Source organism: Lacerta agilis, chromosome 9 (assembly GCF_009819535.1).
Source record: "Lacerta agilis isolate rLacAgi1 chromosome 9, rLacAgi1.pri, whole genome shotgun sequence".
Classification (NCBI taxonomy): domain Eukaryota; kingdom Metazoa; phylum Chordata; class Lepidosauria; order Squamata; family Lacertidae; genus Lacerta; species Lacerta agilis.
Genome location: NC_046320.1, coordinates 56628814 through 56653917, shown reverse-complemented (window position 1 = coordinate 56653917; position 25104 = coordinate 56628814). Strand labels below are relative to the sequence as shown.

At 43.6% G+C, this 25104-nt stretch overlaps 1 protein-coding gene across 3 annotated transcripts in view; it reads left to right on the top strand.

Moving 5' to 3' along the window:
* The first annotated feature begins 4951 nt into the window (after window positions 1-4951).
* The window catches only part of PDLIM5 (PDZ and LIM domain 5), an 86093-nt gene continuing 65940 nt past the window's right edge, over window positions 4952-25104 (top strand). Inside the window, exons 1-2 of one of the 3 annotated variants that reach the window (XM_033160536.1) lie at window positions 4952-5138; window positions 10083-10218. In XM_033160536.1, the coding sequence (XP_033016427.1) occupies window positions 10123-10218 (96 nt within the window). In that variant the 5' untranslated portion in view covers window positions 4952-5138; window positions 10083-10122. The remainder of the gene's footprint in view (window positions 5139-10082; window positions 10219-25104) is intronic. The other 2 variants (XM_033160538.1, XM_033160539.1) reach the window with 2 other exon arrangements.

The window sequence follows — 25104 nt, the reverse complement described above, 5'->3', positions numbered from 1 at the left end:
GTACTAAATTCCAGTGATTCCAATGCAGTGGAGGGAGTTGCACATTAGGTTAGAACCAATTCTGGCAGCCTGTGAGAACAACATACATTCTGTGAACAGGATAGCCGTTCTTTACATTAAGTCGGCCAACCTGCCAGATCCAATGCTGCAAAAACGGCGCACAGAAATCTACCAGACTATTCCACGTGCTAAATCTTCTATTTGTAATCCAAGAATTGAGAGAACAATGTGCAAAAATCTTATACAAAAGCCACAAACAGAAAACTCATTCAATTTAGTACAAAAGGACAATTTCAGTCTTTAAAGTTCCTTTAGCCAGGCTCCTGTGGATATCAATGAAGGTAAGTCCGATCAGATGAAATGTCAAGGATATTACATACAAATGTTAGACAGGGTGCCGGCGTTTGTCACCTGTTTCACCCATGAAGAGTTTCGGGCTTCTTCAGTAAATTCTCTTTCAAGGTTTTAATGTATTTACAAACATTCACTGGTGGTATAAACCAAAACTTATTAGTACAGTATTTGAACATACATTACATAAGGTATCAAGATTTTTAAGTAATATATGAACAGACAAATACAAGAATCAATACTTACAATTCATATGTTACATCTCATCTTGGCTTAAGCTACAACATTTAATTTTCTTCTTCAGAGTATTCTCCCTCAAGGTTTTGGTATAATTACATACATTCACTGGTGATATAAACCAAACCTAATCAATATTTAGACATAAATTATCAAGATTTCTGAAAAAATAAACACAAGAATCAGTACTTACACTTCATATGCTAAGTTCTTTCTTGGCTTAAGCATTTGTTCATTTAGCAAAGTTACTGAGTTATCCGAGTCATAGAACACACTGAAGTTACTGAGTCCATGGTTCTTGCTGCCTTGGACGTTGCCTCATTATGTACTAACATTCCGTTGGATGAGGCACGGGCTATTGTCTGCCGTTGTTACGGTCTCGTGCTGAACCTTCTCCCCTGTCTGATTTTCTTTTGGATTTGTTGGGCATCACATTTGAAAAGAATTATTTCTGTTTTCTGGATCAATTTTATTTCCAAATACAAGGAGTAGCTATGGGTTCCCCCATAGCCCCCGCTGTAGCAAATATTTTTATGGGTGCCTTTGAAAAATCGTATATTCTAAACAATAACCCCTTTGCATCTTCTTTATTGCTTTATTACAGATTTACTGATGATTTATTTTTTTTCTGTTCAGCAATGAGTATGAGTTTTTACGGTTTTCCGATTGGCTCAACTCTTTACATCCCTCACTGTCCTTTTCCGGTCATCACAGCACCGTATCATGTGTTTTTCTGGATGTTGAGGTTATTAAACACAATGGCTATTTAGCTGTTAGACCTCACAAAAAACCCACAGACTGCAATTTGCTTCTACATTATTCGTCTTTCCATCCCAAATGCCTGAGGAATAATTTACCCAATGGGCTATTTTTACGTCTCAAGAGGAATTCCTCGCTTGATGATGACTTTCTTAGAAATGCTAATTTGTTAGCTGATTCATTACATGCTAGGGGATATCCTGTTGATGTAGTCAATAGATCTTAGACTAAACCATTCACTAGGGACCGGTCTGCACTCCTTACTTCAACTGACACCCCATGTATACTCAATCATATTACAGGTTCTTTGGAGTACACCCCCCTATGTGGATAGAGTTATTAGATTAATACGAAAGCACTGGCATGTTCTTTGGAACATTCCCAGGTGTTCAGAATTTCCTTTAATAGGCCTCAGGTGTACTAAATCTTTCAAGGATCTATTAGTACATACTGATGTTAACCCTTCCAATATTGTCCCTCGCACCTCTGTACCTACTGGACCCACGGGACATTTCAGATGTGGCAGGTGTTTCCCCTGCCCTTTAGCCTTGCAAACGAAGGTTATCTATAATGAAAAGACTAATTTTAGATTTACCATCAATCATTTTAGTATGTGCCAAACTAAAGAAGTGGTATATTTAATTCGATGCCCATGCAACTTAATTTACATCGGCTCCATTTGAAGTCGCGGGGGGTTCGCAGCAGAAAAACCCCCCTGCATCCAGAAGCCATAAATCTTGGATAGTATGGCGTCCAGCAGGCTTCTGTTGCGCAGCTGATTTAATGTAATGGTACTCCTGATAGTATACGGCTGGCGCTGTGGGTTAAACCAGAGCCTAGGGCTTGCCGATCAGAAGGTCAGCAGTTCGAATCCCCGCGACAGGGTGAGCTCCCGTTGCTCGGTCCCTGCTCCTGCCAACCTAGCAGTTTGAAAGCACGTCAAAGTGCAAGTAGATAAATAGGTACCTCTCTGGTGGGAAGGTAAACGGTGTTTCCATGCGCTGCTCTGGTTCGCCAGAAGCAGCTTTGTCATGCTGGCCACATGACCCGGAAGCTGTACGCCGGCTCCCTTGGCCAGTAACGCGAGATGAGCGCCGCAACCCCAGAGTTGGACACAACTGGACCTAATGGTCAAGGGTCCCTTTACCTTTATTTTAGTTGTAAGGAGAAAAGGCAGGATAACAACAACAACAACAACAACACACAATGCAACAGCTTCCATGCAGCTCTATTTAAACTAGCGGCTTAGCAGCTGTTTGCCTGTATGAAATAGCATGTAAGGCATGTTCAGACAGCAGTCTTCTGTGCTCCTGATTAGACCTTTAAGCCCATAACTGGAAGCGTCAGACGTGCTCCACCAAGGGAAGGGAAGGATCTTGTTTCACTCACAATGGGAGACCAGTCATGCAAACTACACAGCCCACCTTGGTACTATGTTGGTCTCTGTCAGCCATGGAGACTGGCGGGGGTCTAGTGTCCTCTGAAGCAGAGAGGTAGCTTGCTTAATTACAACAGGCTGGTACATCAGACAATGGATTCCTTTCATTCAGCCAGGAGATGATGAATGCATGCATCACTGTGGGTGGTAAGGAAAGGCTGACATGACCAAGCATGCTGGAAACAGAAGTTATTTTTCAAGCATGGCAATCTAGTCTGGTACAAAGTCAAACAAGACATCAGTCAGCAGATTCAGGACCAGGCCTGCAATTCTAGAGCATTATAACGGGCAGATGGGAGAAACTTCTGTAAACACACTTGGTTAATCAAGAGCAAATGCTTTGTGTTTATCATCCATTTATTTTCATCCCACCTTTTCTCCAAGGAGCTCACAACATGACACATCCCTTTTATCTTAACAATGTAACCCTGTGAAGTAGGTTGGGCTGTGAGATGGCAAATGGTACAAGGAGAGCTTCATATCTGAATGGGGATGTAACGCTGGGTGTTTTCTGCCCAAGTCCAACGTGCTAACATCCTGACTCTACATCACATAATTCATAACCATTTACAATAGTCTAAAAACGAAAGGCAAGGCAACAGCATGTTATTACTAGATCCACCCTGCCCAGAATGCTTTGCTTTAAGAAAGCCCCATCCTTCCTCTCTCAGAGCAAGACAGGATGGAGGAAGAGCCTCTTGAGAGGCTTCTCTGGATCTGCCTGGAGTGGGGACGGCAAGTGCCAGTTCACACACACACACTCAATCTGAGACATTTGTCTCAAATCATGTTTGAACTGACTCTGACCGACCTGAACACTGGGCACATGCAGTTTCAATAATCAATTTTGTTTCGTGATGTGATACCCATTCTTGCATTTCAAAATCAGTCAATCAATCAAAATATTTGAAGCTTTATTGTTTAGGTGTATGAATGCTATTGTGCATTTTATTATCCATTGAATTTAAAGGATACCATCCCTGTTGAATTCTGTTGATTTTAGTGGGGGAATAATAGAATCAAAGACTTAAAGAGTTGGAGGGGACCTTAACAGTTATCTAGTCCAACCCCCTACAATGCAGAACTCTCAACTAGATCCTACCAAGGAAGAAGAGTCCACTACTTCTCATGCACTTATTTTCCACAGTCAAACAGCTGTTACCACAAGAAAGTTCTTCTAGATATTTAGTTGGAATCTCATTTCTTGTAACTTGAATCCAGTGGTTCGGGTTCTACTCTCTGAAACAGGAAAACAAGCTTGCTCCATCCACCACAAGACAGCCCTTTAGATATTTGAAAATGATTGTGCTCTATCTCCTCTTAGTCTCCTCTTTACCAGGCCAAACACACTCAATTCTCTCTTTATGCTTGGTTTCCAGACCCTTGATCATTTCAGTCACCCTCCTCTGCACATGTTCCAGCTTGTCAATATCCTTCTGGACATAGTATTCCGGGTGTGTTCTGACCAAGGCAGAACAGAGCAGGACGATTCCTTTTCTTGATCTGGAGAAGTGCCCTGTCCCATACTGCTTTTAATGAGTCTCTTTCCCTAATAAATTGCACCTAGAATTGCTATAGGCAGACCTGCTCTTTTGTTTACTTGGGCATGACCTCCTCAAAATCCAACGGGATCTACCCGGATGGCCCATCGCATTCCGCTGCCTGAGGCAAAACAGGAAGGTGCTCACACCACGCAGCCCATCCTGCTACCAGACCCGCAGCCTTGCTTACCAGGGCAGCTTCCAGCAAGATCGCACAAGGCAGTTTTGTAGGGCTCTTGCAAGATCTCACTGGAACCCAAAAACCACCACAGCCGCTCGCAGGGCACCCCTTCAAGGCACACCCCGCGTGGATTGCCCCATCCTGGGACTTTCCTCCTTTAGAAGTAATTATAGAATTACACCGCCTTAAGTATGTGCGCAACACCGGCTAATAATAGGGCCTAGGCGCGCTTCGTTTTAATAAAAGTTGTTATTCATTTAAGGGAGACTGTAGCCTTACGTATCCTTTGCTAGCGTCAATTACTTCCGAAGAAACGTACGTTAAAGAGAGGGAGAGAGATGAGTCCTGGCTGTTCAGCTCGGCTTCCTTGCGCCGGGTCCCGGTTTCCCCGCCCCCCTCCGGGCGTCTCGCGGCTTCCCTCCCCTCTCAGCTGGAGAGAGAGCTTCGCCGTCCCTCCTGAGCCGGGGAGGGGAGGAGCGACGCGAAAAAGGGGCGGAAGTGCAAACAAGAGCCCGAGGAGAGCGAGCTTCGGCTTGCCGTCTGCTCTCACACGCTCGCGAGTTTGCTGGGAGCGCCTGCGCGTCGTCGGTGTGCTGCTGCCTGTGCGCCCTGAACTCCGCGCGCCTCGGAAGTGAGTGGAGGGGTTTTGTTTTTGTTTTGTTTTTTGCGCCGGAGGGAGTGGAAAAGCGGACTTTTGCCGGAGGGGCCACCGCGCCAAGCGAGGTAAAGAGTGAGGAGGGGGCTCCCTTGCAAAAAGGTAGCGCTCCGGCCGAGGGGTTCGCGCGGGGAAGCCCTTCGCGTGCCCAAAAGAGGGCGGCGGCGGCGGCGGCGGCAGGAGGGTCTGCGGAAGATGAGACCGACGCCTTTGCCCAGGGCGTGGGGCTGCTCCTCTTTCCCCCCGCGGCGCCGGCTCACTCGGAGCCGTGAGGGCGTGAGAGAAGCCCGCCGCGAAGGAGACCCGTGTCGGTAGCAAAGTGCGCACAGAGGAAGGGAATAAAAGCAGGGAGGGAGAGTTCAGCGAACGAGGTTCAAGTACCGGGCGGCAGCCCTTTAAGTCCGGAATAGAAGACATTCAGAGCTTTCTTAATTCTTATTTCCCTTTCCAGTTCCACCCATCCAATATCCTGGCTTTTTTTTTTTTTGTCCTTTCAGAGAGGCGCACGCCTGTCTGTGGCACTGGGGTGAAGTCTCAAGAGTGTCTCACCCCCCCTTTCAAAGACCTGTGATCGAGTAAACGGGAAGTGAGCAGCCAGCTATACAATAATCTGGTTTGTTAGCTGCCTGCGCTGCCCCTCCTTGGGTCCTTTCCCCAGCTTCACTTCCCCCTTAAAAAAAAAAAAGAAAATCACATTTCATCAGCAAGACTTTAGCTAGCCGCTCCTGCAGCCTGCTTACAAAACCTGTAATCCGGACGTGGCAAAAGACAGCATGGAGGGGGAAAGAGTCTTAGGGAACACATTCAGGGCAGGGCAGGTTGAAGGGTGTGGGATTGTTTGATGGCTCTGTTTTTCTGGCCGTTGTCAGGGCTTTGGTAACTAGGCTGCAGCCAGATAGAAAAAGTAGGAAGTCCCCTGTGTGTGTGCACATACATGCACACCCCCACACACATGGTATATATATGGTTAGTGTGGCGCGACTTTTAAGGGTAGGGCTTTTTGTTTTGGTGCCCTGTAGCTGCCATGTTTTGTGGTATGCTTAAAAATATAATGCAGTGTACCAACCTGTTCCTTGCTAATTTAACTATGCAATCTTCATGGGAACAGATGCCCACCTGAGACTTTAGGGGAGCAATGAGATGCAACTTAAAACATTCCAAATATGTTGCGTTGGCAACATTAGCCAAGTGCGAGTCTTTAAATGTCAAAATGAGCATCTGAAGACGAGAGAAAGTGATTGCTGCTTCAATGAAACATGGAGGTGAAACTGAGATAGCAGATGATGGCGCTAAGCAAGTCTTTAGTACGTGTGTTCTGCATACATTAAACCAGATAATTACCACCATTAATGCATTAATTTCCAGAATATGACAGCCTCAAGTATAGACATGCCATGTATTAATTGCAGAAAGGGGCAGTGAGCATGTTCTATCAGCAGTTGCCAGTGGAGGTTAAAGCACATTGCTAACCTCTGACATTCTGTGCTTTGAACTCCTGCCTGTAGCGGTGCATCTCAGGTTAGGTTTTGGGACTGGCAGAGAAAGAGAAGGCATTTTCGCAGTAGTAAGGCTGTCTCTTGAAGGAGGTGTGATACTAATAGTACCGGTATGTGCTTGTGTATATGTATTTAGAATTTTGCCTTGGTACATTGTGTCCCCCACACCCGCCTTGGGGAAGCTTGTTGTGCACTTTGAGAAACTCTAATATGAATTGTTGTGGTATGCTAAACCATATTTGGGCAACTTTGCCAATGCCACATTAAAAAATGCTACTGGTTTTGTAGTTTTGCCACCACACCCCACACCCCACAGCAGTAAATATTATTCAAGGAAAGAAGAAGCATCCTTTATAACACTCCCCAAATCATTTGGGGGTAAATGTAGTTCCACATAAATACTAGGTAACTTTAGTATCTTTCCATACCATGCTTTGGTTTCGTTTTACAGTCTGTGCAGCCTCTCAGCCTTTCCAAATCGATGGGAATGGATAACAGCTTCTACGTAAGGCTCAGTTACAATATTTTATCTCATGTGGTGCTGAAACACTTCACTTGAACTTTGAACAGCAGCAACAAATCCACCATTAAAAAAATGCCTTAGGCTTCATATGCAAATATTTCGCTTGCAAAATGTTGGTTTGTGTTATGTAACTTCTGCTAGCTACTACTTTGTATGCTTTAAGAGTTAGGTGGAAGATTTCAAGGGCTGCTATTTTTTATTTTTTTACTGCATTAACACTTTCTGTAACTGTATGGTAGTGTCCTTATGTACGTATTCCTAAATTCATAAAGTCTGAGAAACCCTTTTTAAAATGAAAAATGATGTAATTATTCGTTTTAAGAATGTATTGTTTTATTGATTCCTTTTATGCAGTTTTAAAAGGAAGTTGAGTTCTGAGTGGACTCAGCCATGGAATCTATTTTTGGAACTGGGCTGAGCTGGGTTCATGTATGGCATTTTTCAGTGTGTACACAAAGCATCTTGCATGTAAACCTAAACACCAGATGTGTAACATAGGAAGCTTGCTAGGGGTACATTTTGCTAGCAGATTTGGACTTATTCGTGTGTGTGTGTGTGTGTGTGTGTGTGTAGTATCTAGTATCTAGTATCTAAACTTTAGCATAGGAGCTACATCTCTCCAGCCCCCACCCATGTTTAGAATGAAAGAGGAAGCTTTTTGAGCAAAGATGGCTCACTATTCTATCTATAATTCTGTGATTCCCACCTTTCTATTGGTATTGGTAACACAGAATAAGAACATAGCAGTAGAAGTGGAAAAAGGCACTTAGAAATAGCACCTAGCACTTATTTATTTTTATTTATTTATTAAATTTGTATACAGCCCTTCATAGGTGGATCTCGGGGCAGTTCACATCATAAAAATACAAGATATAAACACAAAATATATAGTAAAAACCAGAACAAAATGAAACAGTAACTCCCCCTCCCCACAAACACATTGAAAAGGATATAGCATGTTAGTCAGCCAAAAGCCTGGTTGAAGAAGAACAACAACAACAACATCCCGTAACTTACTGAAAGTTAAAAGCAGGAGTTTTCACAATTTACCTCTCCTTGGGAGGAAGCCATTCTTTATGGATTCACTGATGTGCTGCAGCGCATGAGCAAAATATTCAGCAGAGGCAGGGGCAGAGAAAAGGGGGCGGGGGGCGGTCTGCCCCGGGTACTGCCCTGGGGAGGGTGACACTCTGGGGGCAGGCCCCACCCCCGCGATCGAGCGCGGCAACTTTTAAAAGGCTGCAACGCGCGAACACGCGCTGCAGCCTTAAAGGTTGCCGCACCACACAGAAGGGGTGCCGGCCGATCGCGCCCACCATCTTGGGTGGACATGCGCAGTCCACCCAAGATGGCGGGCGCGATCGGCCGACACCCCTTTCGACCGGCGATTGTGCCACGCTGCATTTTAAGGCTGCAGCAGGCGAACAGCAGCACTGCTGTTCACCCGCTGCAGCCTTAAAACGCAGCGCGGTGCGGCCCGGTGCCGGTCAGAAGCGGTGCCGGTGATCGTGCCCGCCATCTTGGGTGGACTGCACATGTCCACACATGCGCAGTCCACCCAGGAGGCTGCGCATGCGTCGTGACGTCACGACGCATGCGTGGGGAGGGGTGCCTTTCAAGTTTGCCGCCCCGGGCGGCAGATTGGCTCCCTCCGCCCCTGAGCAGAGGGAGGCTCTCACTTTATCCTAGCCTTGGAAGCAATCAAGAACATGATGCATCCCTATCTCCAGGTGTTGAGGGCTGTCTGTCGCCACCCAGAAGCTCAGCAGAGAGTGATAGAAGGACAGCCCCCCTGAGATATTCTTTCTATTTGTGAATGTCTTACAAAGTAAGCGTCCATTCCCTTTCCACCCTGAATCCTTTGCATGTGCCGGAATATGGATGCAAGGGGTTTGTTCCTTTGGTGGCACGTGGAAGGTTCAGGGAAGGGGAAGAGAGAGAGATCTCCTTCGTGCTCATCTGCAAATGCAATTGACAGGAAAATAGCTAATAGCTAGGATACCTGCATTTGTGTAACCCTGTGCGAGGCATGCCTTCCTGCAATAGGATTTCAAGAGTGCAGCACCATTCCAGGGAAGTCCCTCTTTCCAACCTGGTGTAATGTAGACTTGTGGGTTCCCAGAGCAAGGTCTCTGAAGACCTTGGTGGGGAAGTGGTGTTCCATAAGATACTATAGTCTTAGGGATTTTAGAGAGAATTGGTAGCTAGTGCAGCATTTCAGACACCGCTATAACATGGTTCTCTGTGACTGAGCAACCATCAGTTACATGGTAGTTGCCAAACAGTCTCTTAAGAGAAGTTGAGTTAGAATTCATTGTGGTAATCCAAGCAGGATTGCGAATTCCCTGTCATGCAGGAAGTGGTGCAGTTGGATGACCAGCCAAAGGTAGCAAAAAGCACTCCTGGCATAGATGCAACCAGCATATGAGGAACACGAGGTCTACTTCCAAGCTGCAAGGTCTATTTTTAGGCTGATATTTGCCCTGTCCAAAACTGGCAAGTACTCATCTCCTTATTTTACTAACGTCAGTGTTTCTCTTACAAAAAGGTTCTAGTTAATTGGTTAGTCACCTTTTGCAGGGTGATTTGCATCAGAACGTTTTCTGAGGCCCTGAAGTATGGTCTACTTTAGCAGGCTTGTTTTGCTTGTATTTAGTAAACAAAGCTAAAAGCTTTGAAACTTCCAAGCTCGCCTAGTTTGCAGTGTTGCATCTATTCATTGTTACTATTGACCTTATGAAATAATCCCCCCCCCCCGAAAATTCACAGGCAGGGCTTTGAACGTTGATGACTCTCCTCTTAGAGACTTCAAAATGTTAATATCTGAAGGCCATATTGCAATTGTTCTTTGTGTGTGAGTTCCTTCAACTTTCCAAATAATCTTTTAAACCTTTCTTACAGGCATTCATTCTCTGGAATTAAATCTTGACTTCCAGACGCCATGAACAACTACAGCGTTTCTTTGGTTGGTCCAGCCCCCTGGGGTTTCAGGCTTCAAGGTGGCAAAGACTTCAACATGCCTCTGACCATCTCTCGGGTGAGCCTATTTTGCTTTTTAAAAAACCCTTTTATGCCCAAAGCTGCTGCAACATGTGCCACTTGAAACTAGTGAAAAGGAATATTTTGGTAACATTATATGCCTGATGAATGAACAGGCATTCAATTCAGTTGGGTGCAATTTGGGCATTCATCTTGTTTTTAAGAGAAGTAGCAGTGTCCCATCATAGAAGTGGTGGTTATGGCCTTCAAAACTTTATTATCTGACATAGCCACTAATTAAAAGAGTATTTCTTGTCCTTTTGTATTTGGGTCAAAATTGGTGTTTTGCTTGTGTTCTTGCTTTTTATCAGTTGTGCATCTGAATTATGATGTGGTAGGAGAATACACTTGAATGCATTAGTTGTGGTAGACATTATGGTTATAAAATTGCAAAAAGCAACTACCAGAACTTGATTCATTTTCCCTTACTTTAGTGTAAGTGAGCTGTGGAGAGACAGTGCTGTGGGACTTAATTTAGGACTGGGGCTTTGTTAAAATGCCCAGGTCTTCTCATACCCGTCCATTGGTAGGTAAAGGTAAAGGACCCCTGGATGGTTAAGTCCAGTCAAAGGTGACTATGGGGTTGCGGCGCTCATCTTACTTCAGGCTCAGGGAGCCAGCGTTTGTCCACAGACAGCTTTCCAGGTCATGTGGCCAGCATGACTAAACCGCTTCTGGTGCAACAGAACACTGTGACGGAAGCCAGAGTGCATGGAAATGCCGTTTATCTTCCCGCCGTAGCAGTACCTGCACTGGTGTGCTTTTAAATTGTTAGGTTGGCAGAAGCTGGGAACAGAGGAAAGGGAGCTCACACCATAGTGCAGACTTTCCAATTGGCAAGCCCAAGAGGCTCAGTGGTTTAGACCACAGCACCACCAGCGTCCCCCCCCATCCTTTGGTAAAAGTAGTCAACTGACGAGGAAAATGCTGTTTAATAATGTATATGTGCCCTGTGAAAGGGCAACCCTATGACTTCTTATCCAGAAAATAGTTTCCTGTTAACTATTCCAGACTAGAATACTTAACTACTATCTTTTGCAAAGGTAGCTCAAATTATTTAATTTAAAAATATTTAAAAGGGCCCTTGTGTGTGGTGATGGTAGACAGAAATGCTTCCTGACCTCATAAGATCAGAGAGAACAGGTGGATAGCACAGTCCAATAGTCTTCAATGTTTTTTTTAACCCTGGACCTTCCTATAACCCAAGCATGCCTTTGGGAACCCAATGATGGCAATGTTTGTGGTAAGTCCTCATCTACCAGTTGAAGGCCAGTGGCATAGACAATGGAAGAACAAAGGAAATAGGTAATATAGCAGAAAGGAAACTCAAAGCAAGCAGTTTAAGAAAACACATTAGGGGAGTCAACACTTGGAAAAATGTGTTCTCCTAAACTGATTATGTTGAGGAGTTCTAAGCTGTCCTGGAGCCTCTAGGCTGGATCTATTTTGCAAGTTTTTCTTTCAAAGTAGGAAAATGTGTATTACCTTACTCTTCATGCCATGCAGAGGTCCTTAAAGTATCATAGGATAAATAAAGGGACTCTTTCCCCCCACATTGCATTTCTTTCCTCTGCTTCCATAAAAGACCACATTTTAAAAATGGTCCGGCTAACACATTAATTCCCAATACATAACCCACTAGCATCTTGCAACAGCAGTGCTCCTTTGGGAGGAAGGGTGGCATATAAATTTAATAATGCAAGTCTCCTGAAAGCAAATGCAATTTATGTATCATGTTTATGTGTGTGTGACAGGTCCCCAAATGGATTGCATCCATATTAATAAGTCTGAACTATTACTACAAATACACACACACACACACACACAGTCCAAATGCAGACTGGAGTTAATGTCCAGTGTGTGTTCCTTTGTATGGCATGTTGGAATTAATGCACTTCATTCTGGTATGCTGATCAATTGCTCCTCTGATAGTATAATGGAACTGTGTTGTGTTATGGGTACATCAGAACAGGGTGTACAACACAGCACTATTCCCTTCCCAGTAAAGCCAGAAGTGCTGGCTAATTAGGTGTTGATAAAGAAATACGCGAACAAAGGAGCAGAGCTGTTTATGTGCCCTTTACCAAGGTCCTGCTGTCTTGTTGTGACCTTCTTGGGTTTGGGGGGAAGTCATGCGTGCAATTCATTCTGTGCTGCGAGAGCAAGTTATTTTTATGGCTTTGTATTGGGAGCTGGCATCCCCATACTGCTGCGTACAAAGGGAAGCTTAAAAATACTTTTCAGCAGCACTTTTAAACGGTGACTAAATAGAAATTAGTTCCTAATGGATTTTATTATTGGCAAGAGCGTCCATAAAAGCAAATGTCGTATTCAGTAAAGCACCAAGAGTTTCCTTCATAAAAACCGCTGCACTCACAGCTTCAGTAGAATTGGTAGCTGCCTGTTTGAAATGGAAAAAATGATTTCAACTTTCAAATGCCGGTGAAGTAAGCTCAAGCGAGTGGAGAAAGCAAGAGGCTTTGATCTGAGCTAATTGCAAGCTACGAAACTTTAAACAATTTGCCATTTTTTACCTTCACGGTTGCCATAGCAAACCTGCTATTTTCAACCCAGTTTATGGTGCTGGAAACTGGATTATAGGGAAGACCCGTGGAATCGGATTTAATTTAGGACAGCCTTTCTAAACCTGGTGCCCTCCAGATGTGACAGGCTATAATCACCATCATACCTGGCCATTGGTGTGTTGACAGGGGCTGGTGGGAGATGCAGCCCCAAACATCTGGAGGGCACCATGTTGGGGAAAGGTCATTTAGTGACTAACTTTCTAGATGGAAGCAGTAAAGTAAAGGTAGTCAGCATGGAAGAGAGAGAGAATTGGAAACCATTTAACGGGAGTAAAAAGTAGAAGGGAACAAAATTGTTAATAGAATTAAAGGGTATTTCAGGAGTAAAAGGTAAAGGGACCCCTGGCCATTAGGTGCAGTCACGGACGACTCTGGGGTTGTGGTGGTCATCTCGCTTTATTGGCCGAGGGAGCCGGCGTACAGCTTCCAGGTCATGTGGCCAGCATGACTAAGACGCTTCTGGCGAACCAGAGCAGCGCACGGAAATGCCTTTTACCTTCCCACCGGAGCGGTACCTATTTATATACTTGCACTTTGACGTGCTTTCAAACTGCTAGGTTGGCAGGAGCAGGGACCGAGCAACGGGAGCTCACCCTGTCGCGGGGATTCGAACTGCCGACCTTCTGATCGGCAAGCCCTAGGTTCTGTGGTTTAACCCACAGCGCCAGCCGTATACTATCAGGAGTACCATTACATTAAATCAGCTTATGTATAATGTCTCTTTAGATTAGGAATTTATTTATTTGGAGTACAGTGGTACCTCGGGTTACAGATGCTTCATGTTATGGATGCTTCAGGTTACAGACTCTGCTAACCCAGAAATAGTACCTCGGGTTAAGAACTTTGCTTCAGGATAAGAACAGAAACCGTGCTCTGGCGGCGCAGCGGCAGCGGGAGGCCCCATTAGCTAAAGTGGTGCTTCTGGTTAAGAACAGTTTCAGGTTAAGAACGGACCTCTGGAACGAATTAAGTTCTTAACCCGAGGTACCACTGTAGATCAGCCTCTTATCACCCTGGGGCTCTCGGGATGTGCTGAACTATACCATGTATTTATGCCCACCTACTAAATGAAGTTGTCTAGGTGGCTTATGATATATAGCTTAAGATACAGTAACATAAACAAGAATTACTAGAGAAGTAACAAAAAGTCGTCTAAAGGCGTTTAGTTATTCCAGTTGTCATTCTGCTTCTGAATCTCTGGAGCAGGCCTTGGAGGAAATGATCCAGACTCGGAAATGACAGCTGAAGTAGCCAGATGCTGGTCCCCTGCAGAGCAACCTCCTCACATGCGCTGCTGCTGTTTTGCCTTGCAGTTCCTGGCTCTGTAGGCAGATGCAAAACAGGAAGCTGCTTTATACTGAGTTAGAACATCAGTTCATCTAGCTCAGCATTGCCTGTACTGACTGACAGCAGCTCCCCAGGGCTTCAGGTAGGGGGCCTCTCCCAGCCCTCCCCGGCATTGCTAGGAATTGAATCTGGAATGCTCTACCACTGAGACAGATTCTAGCAGAACAAAGCTTCTGATCCTGTTCCATCTGCCATTCTCAAGACCGTGAAGGAGGTGCAAATGTAAAAGGGCATGGTTTTGCTCCTAAGCTGAAAAACAAGCGCAAGAACCTTAGCCAGTAGATGTAGTTTAAAAACACTATTGAGTACTTCCTCCATAGTATTGTGTTCATTGTTTTGCAATGTTTTATGTTGAGTAACAGGATAAATTTTACGCTTGAGTATGTATCAAATCTCCAAGGAGGCCTCTGAATCCCCCTTCTTTTGCTTGATTTTTAGGGGGCATATGTGGGTATCCTCCCTATTATCATGAGATGAGCACTCCTTGTCTCCAAAGGGAGCTGGTTCCTCTGTGAGTCTAGTGAACATATGTTCATGCACCACAGTTGCTGGACTGGGATCAAATTATACCACTATAGGAAAAGCAAACATTTTTTCTTGCTCGGCTTCATTCTTAAGTAGGTTGCAAATCTGGACTGCTTTAAATAAGAAACTTTCAGTTAAATGTCAAATGAAGGTAAGTCATATAGGTTTAAGATGCCTTTCACATAAACTGAAATGCTCCGAAAGAAGCGTGACACAGATTCCTGGATCTGTCACGCATTTCTCTCCCCTCACTCCAATAGACTTAAATACTTATGTCCCCTTATGAAATATGTGTAGCAGTAAACTTTGTAGAGTCTGTTTGCTAGGAGTGACTGCCTATAAGCACAACCTAGTGGACAGAAAGCTTAATTTCACACCTGTAACAAAACGAATTGAACAAACAAGTGGAAACTTGCAGATGTGTATGTTTACATAATATATTTGTATGTTTTGACCCCACTTCTCTCTCAGTCCTCCACCCTTCACTCACAAACGTGGTGGGTTTAGTCACTCAGTAGTTGTATATGTGCTCTCCATACTTCACTCATATCTGTTGAACGTTCCACTTATCCAGATATAGGAACACTCAACTGGATGATGCTGTTAACCATGTTAACCGGATGGAGAGGGGGAGAATAGTAGGGTGAGTGGCTTGTGGATGCAGAGGAGATGGAAGGAAGGAAGGGAAAATGCTGCAGTGGGAGCTAGGAAAAGGCAGGGAAGCCTGATTACTTCTTAGATCAGGGGTCAGCAATCTTTTTCAGCCGTGGGCCGGTCCACTGTCCCTCAGACCTTGTGTGTGGTAGGCCAGACTATTTTGGGGGGGGCGGGGCGGGGAAATGAACAAATTCCCATGCACCACAAATAACCCAGAGATGCATTTTAAACAAAAGCACACATTGTACTCATGTAAAAACACGCTGATTCCTGGACCATCCATGGGCCGAATTGAGAAGGCGATTGGGCCGCATCCAGCCCCCGCACCTTAGGTTGCCTACCCCTGTCTTAGATATCCATTTTTTTGCTGTGCTAAAAAGAAAAGCCAAGCCAAGCAAGGCTTCAACATTTAGGTAGGTGTACTGCAAGTATTGGCTTGCTACTGAGTTTCCTGTGGGAAACCTGGAAAATAATGTACACTGAAGCTTGTTGGTATTGTGACCAGAGATAGGTTGGGCACATAGCAGCTCAAGAGATCATACTTTAGCTGAATAGTGGGTGGCACTACTCATTTGTCTGTATATCAATAGAGGGAAAGCTTCTGAATGGACTTGCAACCTAATTTGCCCTGTGCAACCAGTTCCACACTAGTTTCAGGGGAAAACAGGACCTTTCTGGGCCAAAATGCTGGGAAACGCATGAAATGGTGGTGAAACTTGGCATGCAGGGAAACAGGTGCCCAATCTGTATTTTAAAGGGCAAAGAAGCAGTTTTCATGTGCCCTTTCCTCTACATTATACTGCTTGTTACTAGTTATCTACAATGCAAAATGTAGCATGAGAAACCATCCTAACTGAATCTTTCTACCTTATACAGTCATAGCTCTGGTTGCGAACGGGATCCGTTCCGGAGCCCTGTTCGCAACATGAGCAGCGCGCAACCTGAAGTGCCGCGTCTGCGCATGTGTGCAATGCGATTTGGCACTTCTGCGCATGCACAAAGCACAATGCGGCACTTCTGTGCATACACGAACCGCCGAACCCGGAAGTAACCTGTTCCGGTACTTCCGGGTTCGGCACATTCGTATCCCATGATGAACGCAACACGCAGCGATCATATCTAGAGGTATGACTGTATTCATTTCAATGAAAGAGCATTAACTGACAGACAGTAACAAAGAAGCAGATGGCTAGTTGCAAAACATCCAAAATGAGCCTTTGGGCAAGTTCCACACAAGTACATTCTGTTTAGTGTAAACAAGGAGGAATTAGACTTTGTTTTTCTTATTTTCATACTGAACTCAGAGGGCTGGCTACTCCAGTCAGTGTCCCCACCATTTTGAAGAGCTATTTTTAGTTGAAACTGCTTTCTCATTATTCATTTGTCGATGGTTATCTTTAAGGGCATTGTGAGAAGAGACAGGGAGTTGAAAGGTTTGTTTGTTTTTCTTGGTTGAGTGCCAGGAGATAATATGGGTTCCTAACTTTTTTGAAAAGAAGGGGGGGAAGCCTTCCATCCTACTATCCATATAAGGAAATGCATGACAGAAGATTATCTTTTGTTTGCTTAAAATAGTGGGAAAATTGGTATTTCCTTGACCAAATAAAATGTTTTTCATAGTTGGCTTCTGAACTTTAGGAATGCAGCAAAACCCTATCAGTTTACGCCATAAATGGATGCATGCAGTAAGGCCTAAATTGTTTTGTCCTGTGTCTGAAGAAATCTTTAGTTTTAAAACTTGCTTAATTTAGTTTACTGAGGGTGTCTATTCCAAGCAACAACCTAATTTTTTACTGCATCATATGCTTGATGTATGAGACCAATGTGCTTGTCTGCTAGGCAGGAGTGAAACTTTCCCCATCAGAGAAAAATCTACATCCATCCATTGGATTCTGTTTGTACTTGTGCTCTGTGTAATCCCTTGACACCTATTTATCTCTTTTTTAATTGATTGATATTTTTTACTTTATTTAAAAGCATCAAGAGTCTGGCATACTTCTTTTTTTACCTACTTACTTAAGTGTCCACTTCACAAATTGGCTCAGACTCAAGACATGACAACTTAGTCTGCAATAAACTTGTTAATCCTACAGGAGCCACAAACAAGTCTCTTTGTGCTTGCTGCAACGGACTAACAGAACCTCTCTGGAATTAGACACTTGATCAGGAGCTCCAAAAGTTCCCAGGTGCCTCACTGCCAGAACACTTCGTAGTATTGCCTTAGGAATATGAACCATTTTTCCAGCCCTTTACTTGGCTGTATTGTTGCTTTTCTTTGCATCCTTTAATGCTCTTAGAAAAACATGGTTGTGTCATACTTACTTTTATTCCTGTTTCCCTTGCGCATTTGCTTTACTGTTGCATCATATTGGCTTGGCTCCCAAGTTAACTAAAGGAAATTAATTCATGGAAGGAAAGCTTCTCATCCCTTCCTTCCCCTTGCAATCACCTGCACCCTCTGCAAAGGTGTTCATGTGAATAGTGGCCTGAATGGTGTGGAATGGGACATGGTGGGTATTATGGGTGTGGAGAATTATCCAAAAATTGGGGAACTTTCCTATGTGGACTTGCTGTTTTCTTTAACTTCTATTTGGATTCATGTCATTGTACTGATGTTCTGAAGATAATCCACAGGGAGCCTGGAATTATTTTGTCATATGCATTCTCTCCTCACCCCCAATCAGTCAAGTTGTTACAATTACTTCTTCAGGATCTCTTTAGTGACTCACCTTTAGTGTTATAGCCTTAGCTACTTTACATAATTTTGTCATGTATGGTTCTTGCACCCAGCCCAGTTTTCTGGATAGTCAATGAATGTGAATTTAAGCTCGGAAAGAGCCCATGACTTTTATTACATAACACGCTGTGCATGTCATGCTTAAGTGCTAAAGCAAACACTCTTTACATGCAACCCAAAATATCTTTTAAACATATGGTTTCTTGGCTTATATAGCTTCTTTGTTCTATGTCAGTAATAGATGGGGGTTGAGGGAATTGGTCTTTCCTATTTTCTATCATGTGCTTGGCAGAGCTTCTGCAATATACACAATTCATTTGTGGCTCATGGTAGGTAGAGAAGAGGGAGCACTTTGCCTTTCAGAATTAGTAGAATGTATATGAGTTACTCAGATATGCAAGATTAGTCTTTTGGGAGCTGCTGCTCAAGGACATGATGGTCAAATCAAATCAGTAAAATAGTATTTTGTGTTTTTTTCCCTACTCGCATTATAGTTAGCAAGCTGCAACACAGACATGACAAACTGCACAAGACAAGGAAATGATGTGAAATATTAAAGTTAACCAATACAATAAAAACAGTAACTAAGAGGAGAAAATAACTCCTGAGATATTTTGTCCCGAGTCACCGTTTATCAAACTGATTGTTCCAGTCAGAATAGTATTTATTACAAAGGGAAATTGGAATAAATAAACAAGCTGATACATTATTATAGTATGTAAGCAAGCTGATACATTATTATAGTATCCATGATCCATCAGCACAAAAAATGAGAGCTTGCATGGTGCTGTGTTGTGCAACTCCAGGCCGTCTACGTGAGTTCAGTATAGCAGAGTTTGGGCATCATCAACCTGTGCACCAAATTAGGCCCTGCACAGGTCCCAATTTGTCCTGCAAGGCTGTGTCTCCTAAGCCCATGCCCTCTCATCCCCTTCCCAGCAGGTAGAGATGTGGCTGTGAGAGAACAAAAGGAAGCTTAAAAGTGTGCTTCCAATTGTTTGTTAGCAAGCAAGTCTTGCTGTCTTCATTGATCAGGAACTCTGCGGGGCCCTGCTGTCACCACTGATGGACATTGTCGGCAAGGCTTGCCTGCCAAAGAACAATTCGAGGTGCTCTCCATCCCTATTCTAGCAGCCAAAATTGGAGCAAGACCGCAGCAGCTGTATGTATCCTAATTGTGCCCTTCCATGTCATTGGTAGATTAGGTCATGCTGTTAAACCATTGTCATGGTAATTTTCTTTGCTGCCTTGGGGTTGATGTTACTTCTGGGACTGAGTTCCAGCAGTCATGAAGTGTTGCAAGCTTGACATTGTACCAGACAACTCTGGATTTAAAATTAGGAACAGGCCACTGTCCCTTTGGTTTCTGCTTCCCTCTCTTGTGGATGACAAGGCAGTTTGTAGAATCATATGGTGCTGCCATCTTCCTACCCCAACTTAGCTCATGTGATGGAGTGTTCTTATTGCTGTTTGCTAATAGAAGTAGCATCTTACTGAACCAAGGCTGAGCCAAGATGCATGATTGTCCCCCTTGTGACTGCGTTAAACAGAAATAAAACATGTGAACCAGAATCACTGTAACAGAGCGTGTTGGGTATAACCATCACTGGTTTTATGCAACCCAGAAATTTTCCCACTGTCTCTTCTGACATTCCAACGGATTTGGGGGCACATATCTTGAACTGCACACTTCTTCCTACTTCCTTAGTTGTTTGTGGAAGCCTGGCTATTGTCATGGGTCTTTTGGTTAACACAGTACAGATACTTCTGTGGCTGCATAGACATTTCAGACTTTTGGAGAAGATCGTGGGCTATAAGCTGAGCCGGTGAGGGTTGTGGTAATCATTTCCAGCTTTGTCAGTGTGGTGCAGAAACTCCAAGTGACCTTCATGATCTTTCCCCTTTGTGGTATGTCTGTGTTTCCCAGTGTTGTTAAGTGACATTCTGGTGCCTAACCAGATGACACATTTCCTTTTTTGGTATTTTGTAAAACTGCTTCTCAGATGAACTTCAGGAAGAAATAGTGGTTTGCCTTTTTGGTATTGTGGGTGCAGAAGTTGAAGGAACGGGTGTGTTTAAAGAAGAATTGGGTATTGGGCCTTTGAATAAAACTATGATCCACACTCAGACAGCATATCACCTTATGCTTCCGACATAGAAATATACTACACCAAGGAAACTGAGTGGTTTCTAGGAGGTATGCTTACTGCTGTATTGGTGCAAAGTTGCAAGTTGTGAAATTACAGTAAAGTTGCCTGCAGGTAGACTGGCACAAATTGGGGAGTGGAATATTTCTAAATTTAATTGTACATTATATAGTGAACTGAGCTCTTTCAAAGAAGTTCTCAGAACCAAACTTTGCAACACTTTAAAAAGTGGAATAAGATCCTCTCCCAGTGCCTCTGGCCTTTTGGACTGTCCAATTTCCTCATAGAAGATTTCCCCCTCCAGATTGAACCTTTAAAGCAAATGCTGATCATGGCAGGATTAAGTGTCATGAACTTGTTTTGATACTTGACCAGGGTGAGACTGCTGCCTTAAGTACTTAATGAATAGCCTAGGTCAGCTCCATAACAGTGCAGAATTAAGTTGCTGTTTGACACTGACATGACACCACACATTCTGTTATCATTTAAAGCCTTTTGTCTTCTCCAGGGGTCAGCAAACTTTTTCAGCAGGGGGCCGGTCCACTGTCCCTCAGACCTTGTGGGGGCCGGACTATATTTGAGAAAAAAATGAACGAATTCCTATAACCCCACAAATAACCCAGAGATGCATTTTAAATAAAAGCACATATTCTACTCATGTAAAAACACACGATTGGGCCTTAGTTTGGGGGCCCTTGGTCTTGTCAATGTTTTGTTCTAGAATTGAATTAGCTCATGTGAATGCATGTTTGCTGGTGAGTTCAGTTATATATGAAATATACTAAGGTGATTTATATTGGTAATCATTTGTATATGTATACTCATGGTATATTTTCAAGTGCACATATGCAGTGTTAGAAACTCAGATATGTAGTCTAGGTGCCAAATGGCTCCTTAAACCAAGGTTACAGTCACCAAAATGGAATGTTTAGTTGCCATTTTGGGACAAGACGGCTGTAAATTCTTATTTTTCAAAACAATGGGCTGACTGTGATTGATTCTCATTTAAACATCTGGCTATTTCAGATGACAACCTTGAGCTAGGTTAAGAGCTTTGAGAACTTAAAGAAGAAAAGTCACTTATTCCAGGGACGGTCCACATATATACAGTATTGGCCTATTCTGACCTCTTTCTCTTAATGGTGACTGCTCCTGCTCAGTCTGCACAGAAATAGCATTTTGGTTCCAGAAATTCATTCCAATTGTGCAGATAAAATATGATAGAATTATACAGGATGGGGTGTTAGTGTGTTCAGACAGTCCAGATCCAATGATTACCAGGCATGCACCTCCTGATGGTGGAGATGTCAGATGCCATCTTGGTGCCCAGGCATCTTCACTTGGTTGAAAGTGATCAAAAGCCAGGTGCAAAATGCACCTGGCTAATTCTGAACACTGCACATATGGTCTTGTTAGACTTTCTTAATGGATGTTAAGTACTGTATTGATAAGTGACTTTTCACACAGCTGCCCTATGTGAACTTAGCACCCTGACTTCCACTCTCAGTGATGTTCTCCAATTATAGTGCTGGAGACTCTTGATATTTATGGACAGTTTGAGGTGCTAGTAGTGCTATAGTGTATCAGAAAGTGCCAGGTTTCGGGGCCGGCTTCCTTCTCACTTTGACCGTAGATAAGCAATGCAGGATGAAGCAGTCTCTTACCAGCAACAGAAATGTTTAATGAATGCAGCAAAAGAACAGACGACCATTCTCACAGTGCAGGTGCTCCCAGTTAAGTTCCTCCCACTTCTCTCTAGTCACTTCCATCTTCCTGTCTCCCATTTACCCGATCTCTCAACCAATTAGCCTTCTGCAAAGTTACCTTATCCAATCTCCTAGCCCTGAGACTAAGAGGCTGTATGCCTTCTAGTGAGGGAGATTCGGTTAACTCTTTCTCCTCCTGTTCTGCCTTTTCTTGTTCGCCTTCCAATTCTGCCCAGCTCCCGTCTTCTGAACTGTGTCCCTCAGCAAACCATCGTTCCAGGTCAGTACTACTCTCCTGCTCCTGTGGAGCCCCAGGATCTTGGTTCTGAGCAGGGAGAGAGGGGGGCTCCCACCACTCCTCATCAGAGTAGTATTCCCCAGCCTGATCCCTGACATCAAGCCACATCTTTTTTGGTGAGTTCTTCAAAGCTGTAGTGTTCAGCTGCTGAACACAGTACTTTCATATATGAAGTAACTAGTTCATCTGCAGATAAGGACTCTACAGTCCTTCTATGAACAACAGAGATGTTGGTAGTGGGAGAGGACTATCACTTTCATTCCCTCCTTGTGGACTTCCCAGATGCATCAGTTGTCCATTGCCTGAGGAAGGACGCCAGACTGAATGAACCATTGGTGAAAATGTGACTAAATGGCCTGTCATAGAGCAAGCATTCATTTTGGAGTGCTGCCGTGTTGGCTCAGCTTGCGGTGTGAATCATGAATCAACCAGACGCCAGTCTGAAGTTGGTTTGAAGATTGAACCAATGCACACAGGAAACATTGATGGCTACAGGGAAATAGGAGCCATGTAATAAACTGTATTGGTGCAAGATTGGAGCCTACACTGCAGCCATGGCACTCTACTTGGGGACAGCATGGAAACTTCATTTGGTTCTGAATATGATGGCTAGACTTTTGTGTGGGGGATGGAAAGGCAGATCATATCCTGCCAGTTATGTTTCAACTTCATTGGCTTCCAATTTGTTTCTGGGCTCAGTCTAAGGCTCAGAGATCCAGGGGTGGGGTGTGGGCACATGCCAATAGGTGAGCAGGTCAAGAGGCAACAAGGGGAGCAACAGATGTGACTCCTGCCTTTTGTACAATAGACTGCATTCCAGTCATGCCTAGTCATAGGTTTCTACACTTCAACCTGTGTCTCTATCCAGGCAAGCAAGAGACATTAGCATAATTCTAGGACACTTTCCAGCCAGGCAAAAGTACTCAAGGGTGTAGAGCAGGGCCAGTTAGGCATATGGCCTGGGGAAAGTCCCAAGGGCCAAGGAGACTTGGACCACCACTTTCAACCCTTGGGCTCATGGATCCCTGCCTCTGATCTAAAGAACCACCTGAGGAATTGCCTCTTTGCCATAAGAGGCTGCCTGAGATTTGCATTCAGTTGCTGAAGCATTCCTCATTGTCCCTTTGCCAGCGAAAATACAGCTGTTGGGAAGTAAAGACTGGGTCTTCTTAGTTATGATGGTGCTGCATATGGAAAAGCTATTGTGTTAAGGTGGACATTTTTTTAAGTCGGGCTTTTTATGTTATTGGTCTGCTGCTGATGGTGTGGTTTTTATGATGCTGTTTTACTGTCATTTTTTGTCTTTTAAAAAAAACAAAACATTGTGATTTATATTTATATCATAAGCCTTTGTGAGTTGGATTTTGTTGCATATAAATTCAGGATATAATGTCCAAATAAATAAAAATCGAAGTCAAGGTTAGTCTTACAGTTTAGCTAACAATGGGAATACTTTGAGCTAAAATCAAGCTAAAAATTATTACTTCATAATTTTCAACATGTTTGCTTCCCCCCCCCCCCAGCTTTTGGCGGCTAACAGAGAATTGCCTTAATTTTGACTTGTTCAAACAGTAATGTCATGTTAATGGTAGCTGCCAATCTGATAAGTGGTTAGTGCTTTCTGAGACAGCAGATTTGCATGCATATAGAAAAGGCCACACTCAAAATAGTTGAATGTGGTAGATTTTGATCTTGTAACAAACAAACAAACAAACAAACAAACACAAACAAATAGAGCTAAACTTCCGTCTATTAACTGTTTTCACTTTTCCATGACTATAGCACAGGAGAAGTTGCCAGCCTTTTTGGACCAGAAGGCACAGCTTAGATTTTGAGAGAGTTCTGGTGGCACCTATCACAAAATAATTGCTCTGTGCACACGCGCCAAAACATGGAAATAAGGGACAGCCACCATGACAACCTTATGGGAAGTCAACTATGTCTTGCTTGTGGAGTAGATCACACAATATTGATACTGTATCTTCCTCTCTCTTGCACACAAACACTCTGATGCTGTTGTTAAACAATAGCAGCAGGGAACATTCCTCAGTTCCAGGGAACATATACAAGGTAGCCACATGGCACTTGCTCTCATTTCACAGAAATTGCTTTAAAAGTACCTGCACATTTTGACCCATAACTTTCTTTCCAGGATGACTAGAGACTTACTTAAAACAACAACAACTCAAGAGTCTGGGGCACCAGTAAAAGCCTTTGCCCACGAGTGCTGGGTTGGCAAGCCCTGATATAGAAGTTGAGGAGAAAGCATAAATACTACAAGTGGGGGTTTGAATGTTCTTTGTATCTGCAACTTTGACTCACTTTTAGATAAACTCCTCTCCTTTCACAGCCATTGCAGCTAAAGTCTCATGCATCAAAATACAGTGTCCAATGAAACAATTTGCTACTAGCTTGTACAGAGCTTGGTTTCAAATATGCATCAGGGTTCAGCTTCTTCAGTCTGTGTGAAATTCTAGTGTACAGCTGGAAACCTATGAGCACTATTTCCTAACTTCTTTCGTTTTTATCATCCTTAACAAATACCTTCCATTGTGCCAGAAAGTAGATGCTGTATACAACAGTTAGCACAGCTGAAAGTGTTGCGTCGATCCCCTCCCCCGGATATTTATTTGTTGTATGCTGGGTCATATGTAATTTTATCTTTGAATGCAGTAACACAATATCACAACTTGGAAAGTGTGCATTTTACTAGCATGTCTAACCTCTCCAGAAGTATAACGTGTGAAGTAAGTTTGAGCAAACAAATTAAAATGGAAGTTTGCCCAAATTTTTAGGAGTGTGGAGGTACTGGGATATTGGTTTCCTTGTGCTTCAATGATTTTTTTAAAAAAATATAGACAGAGTTTTACTTATTTATGTAG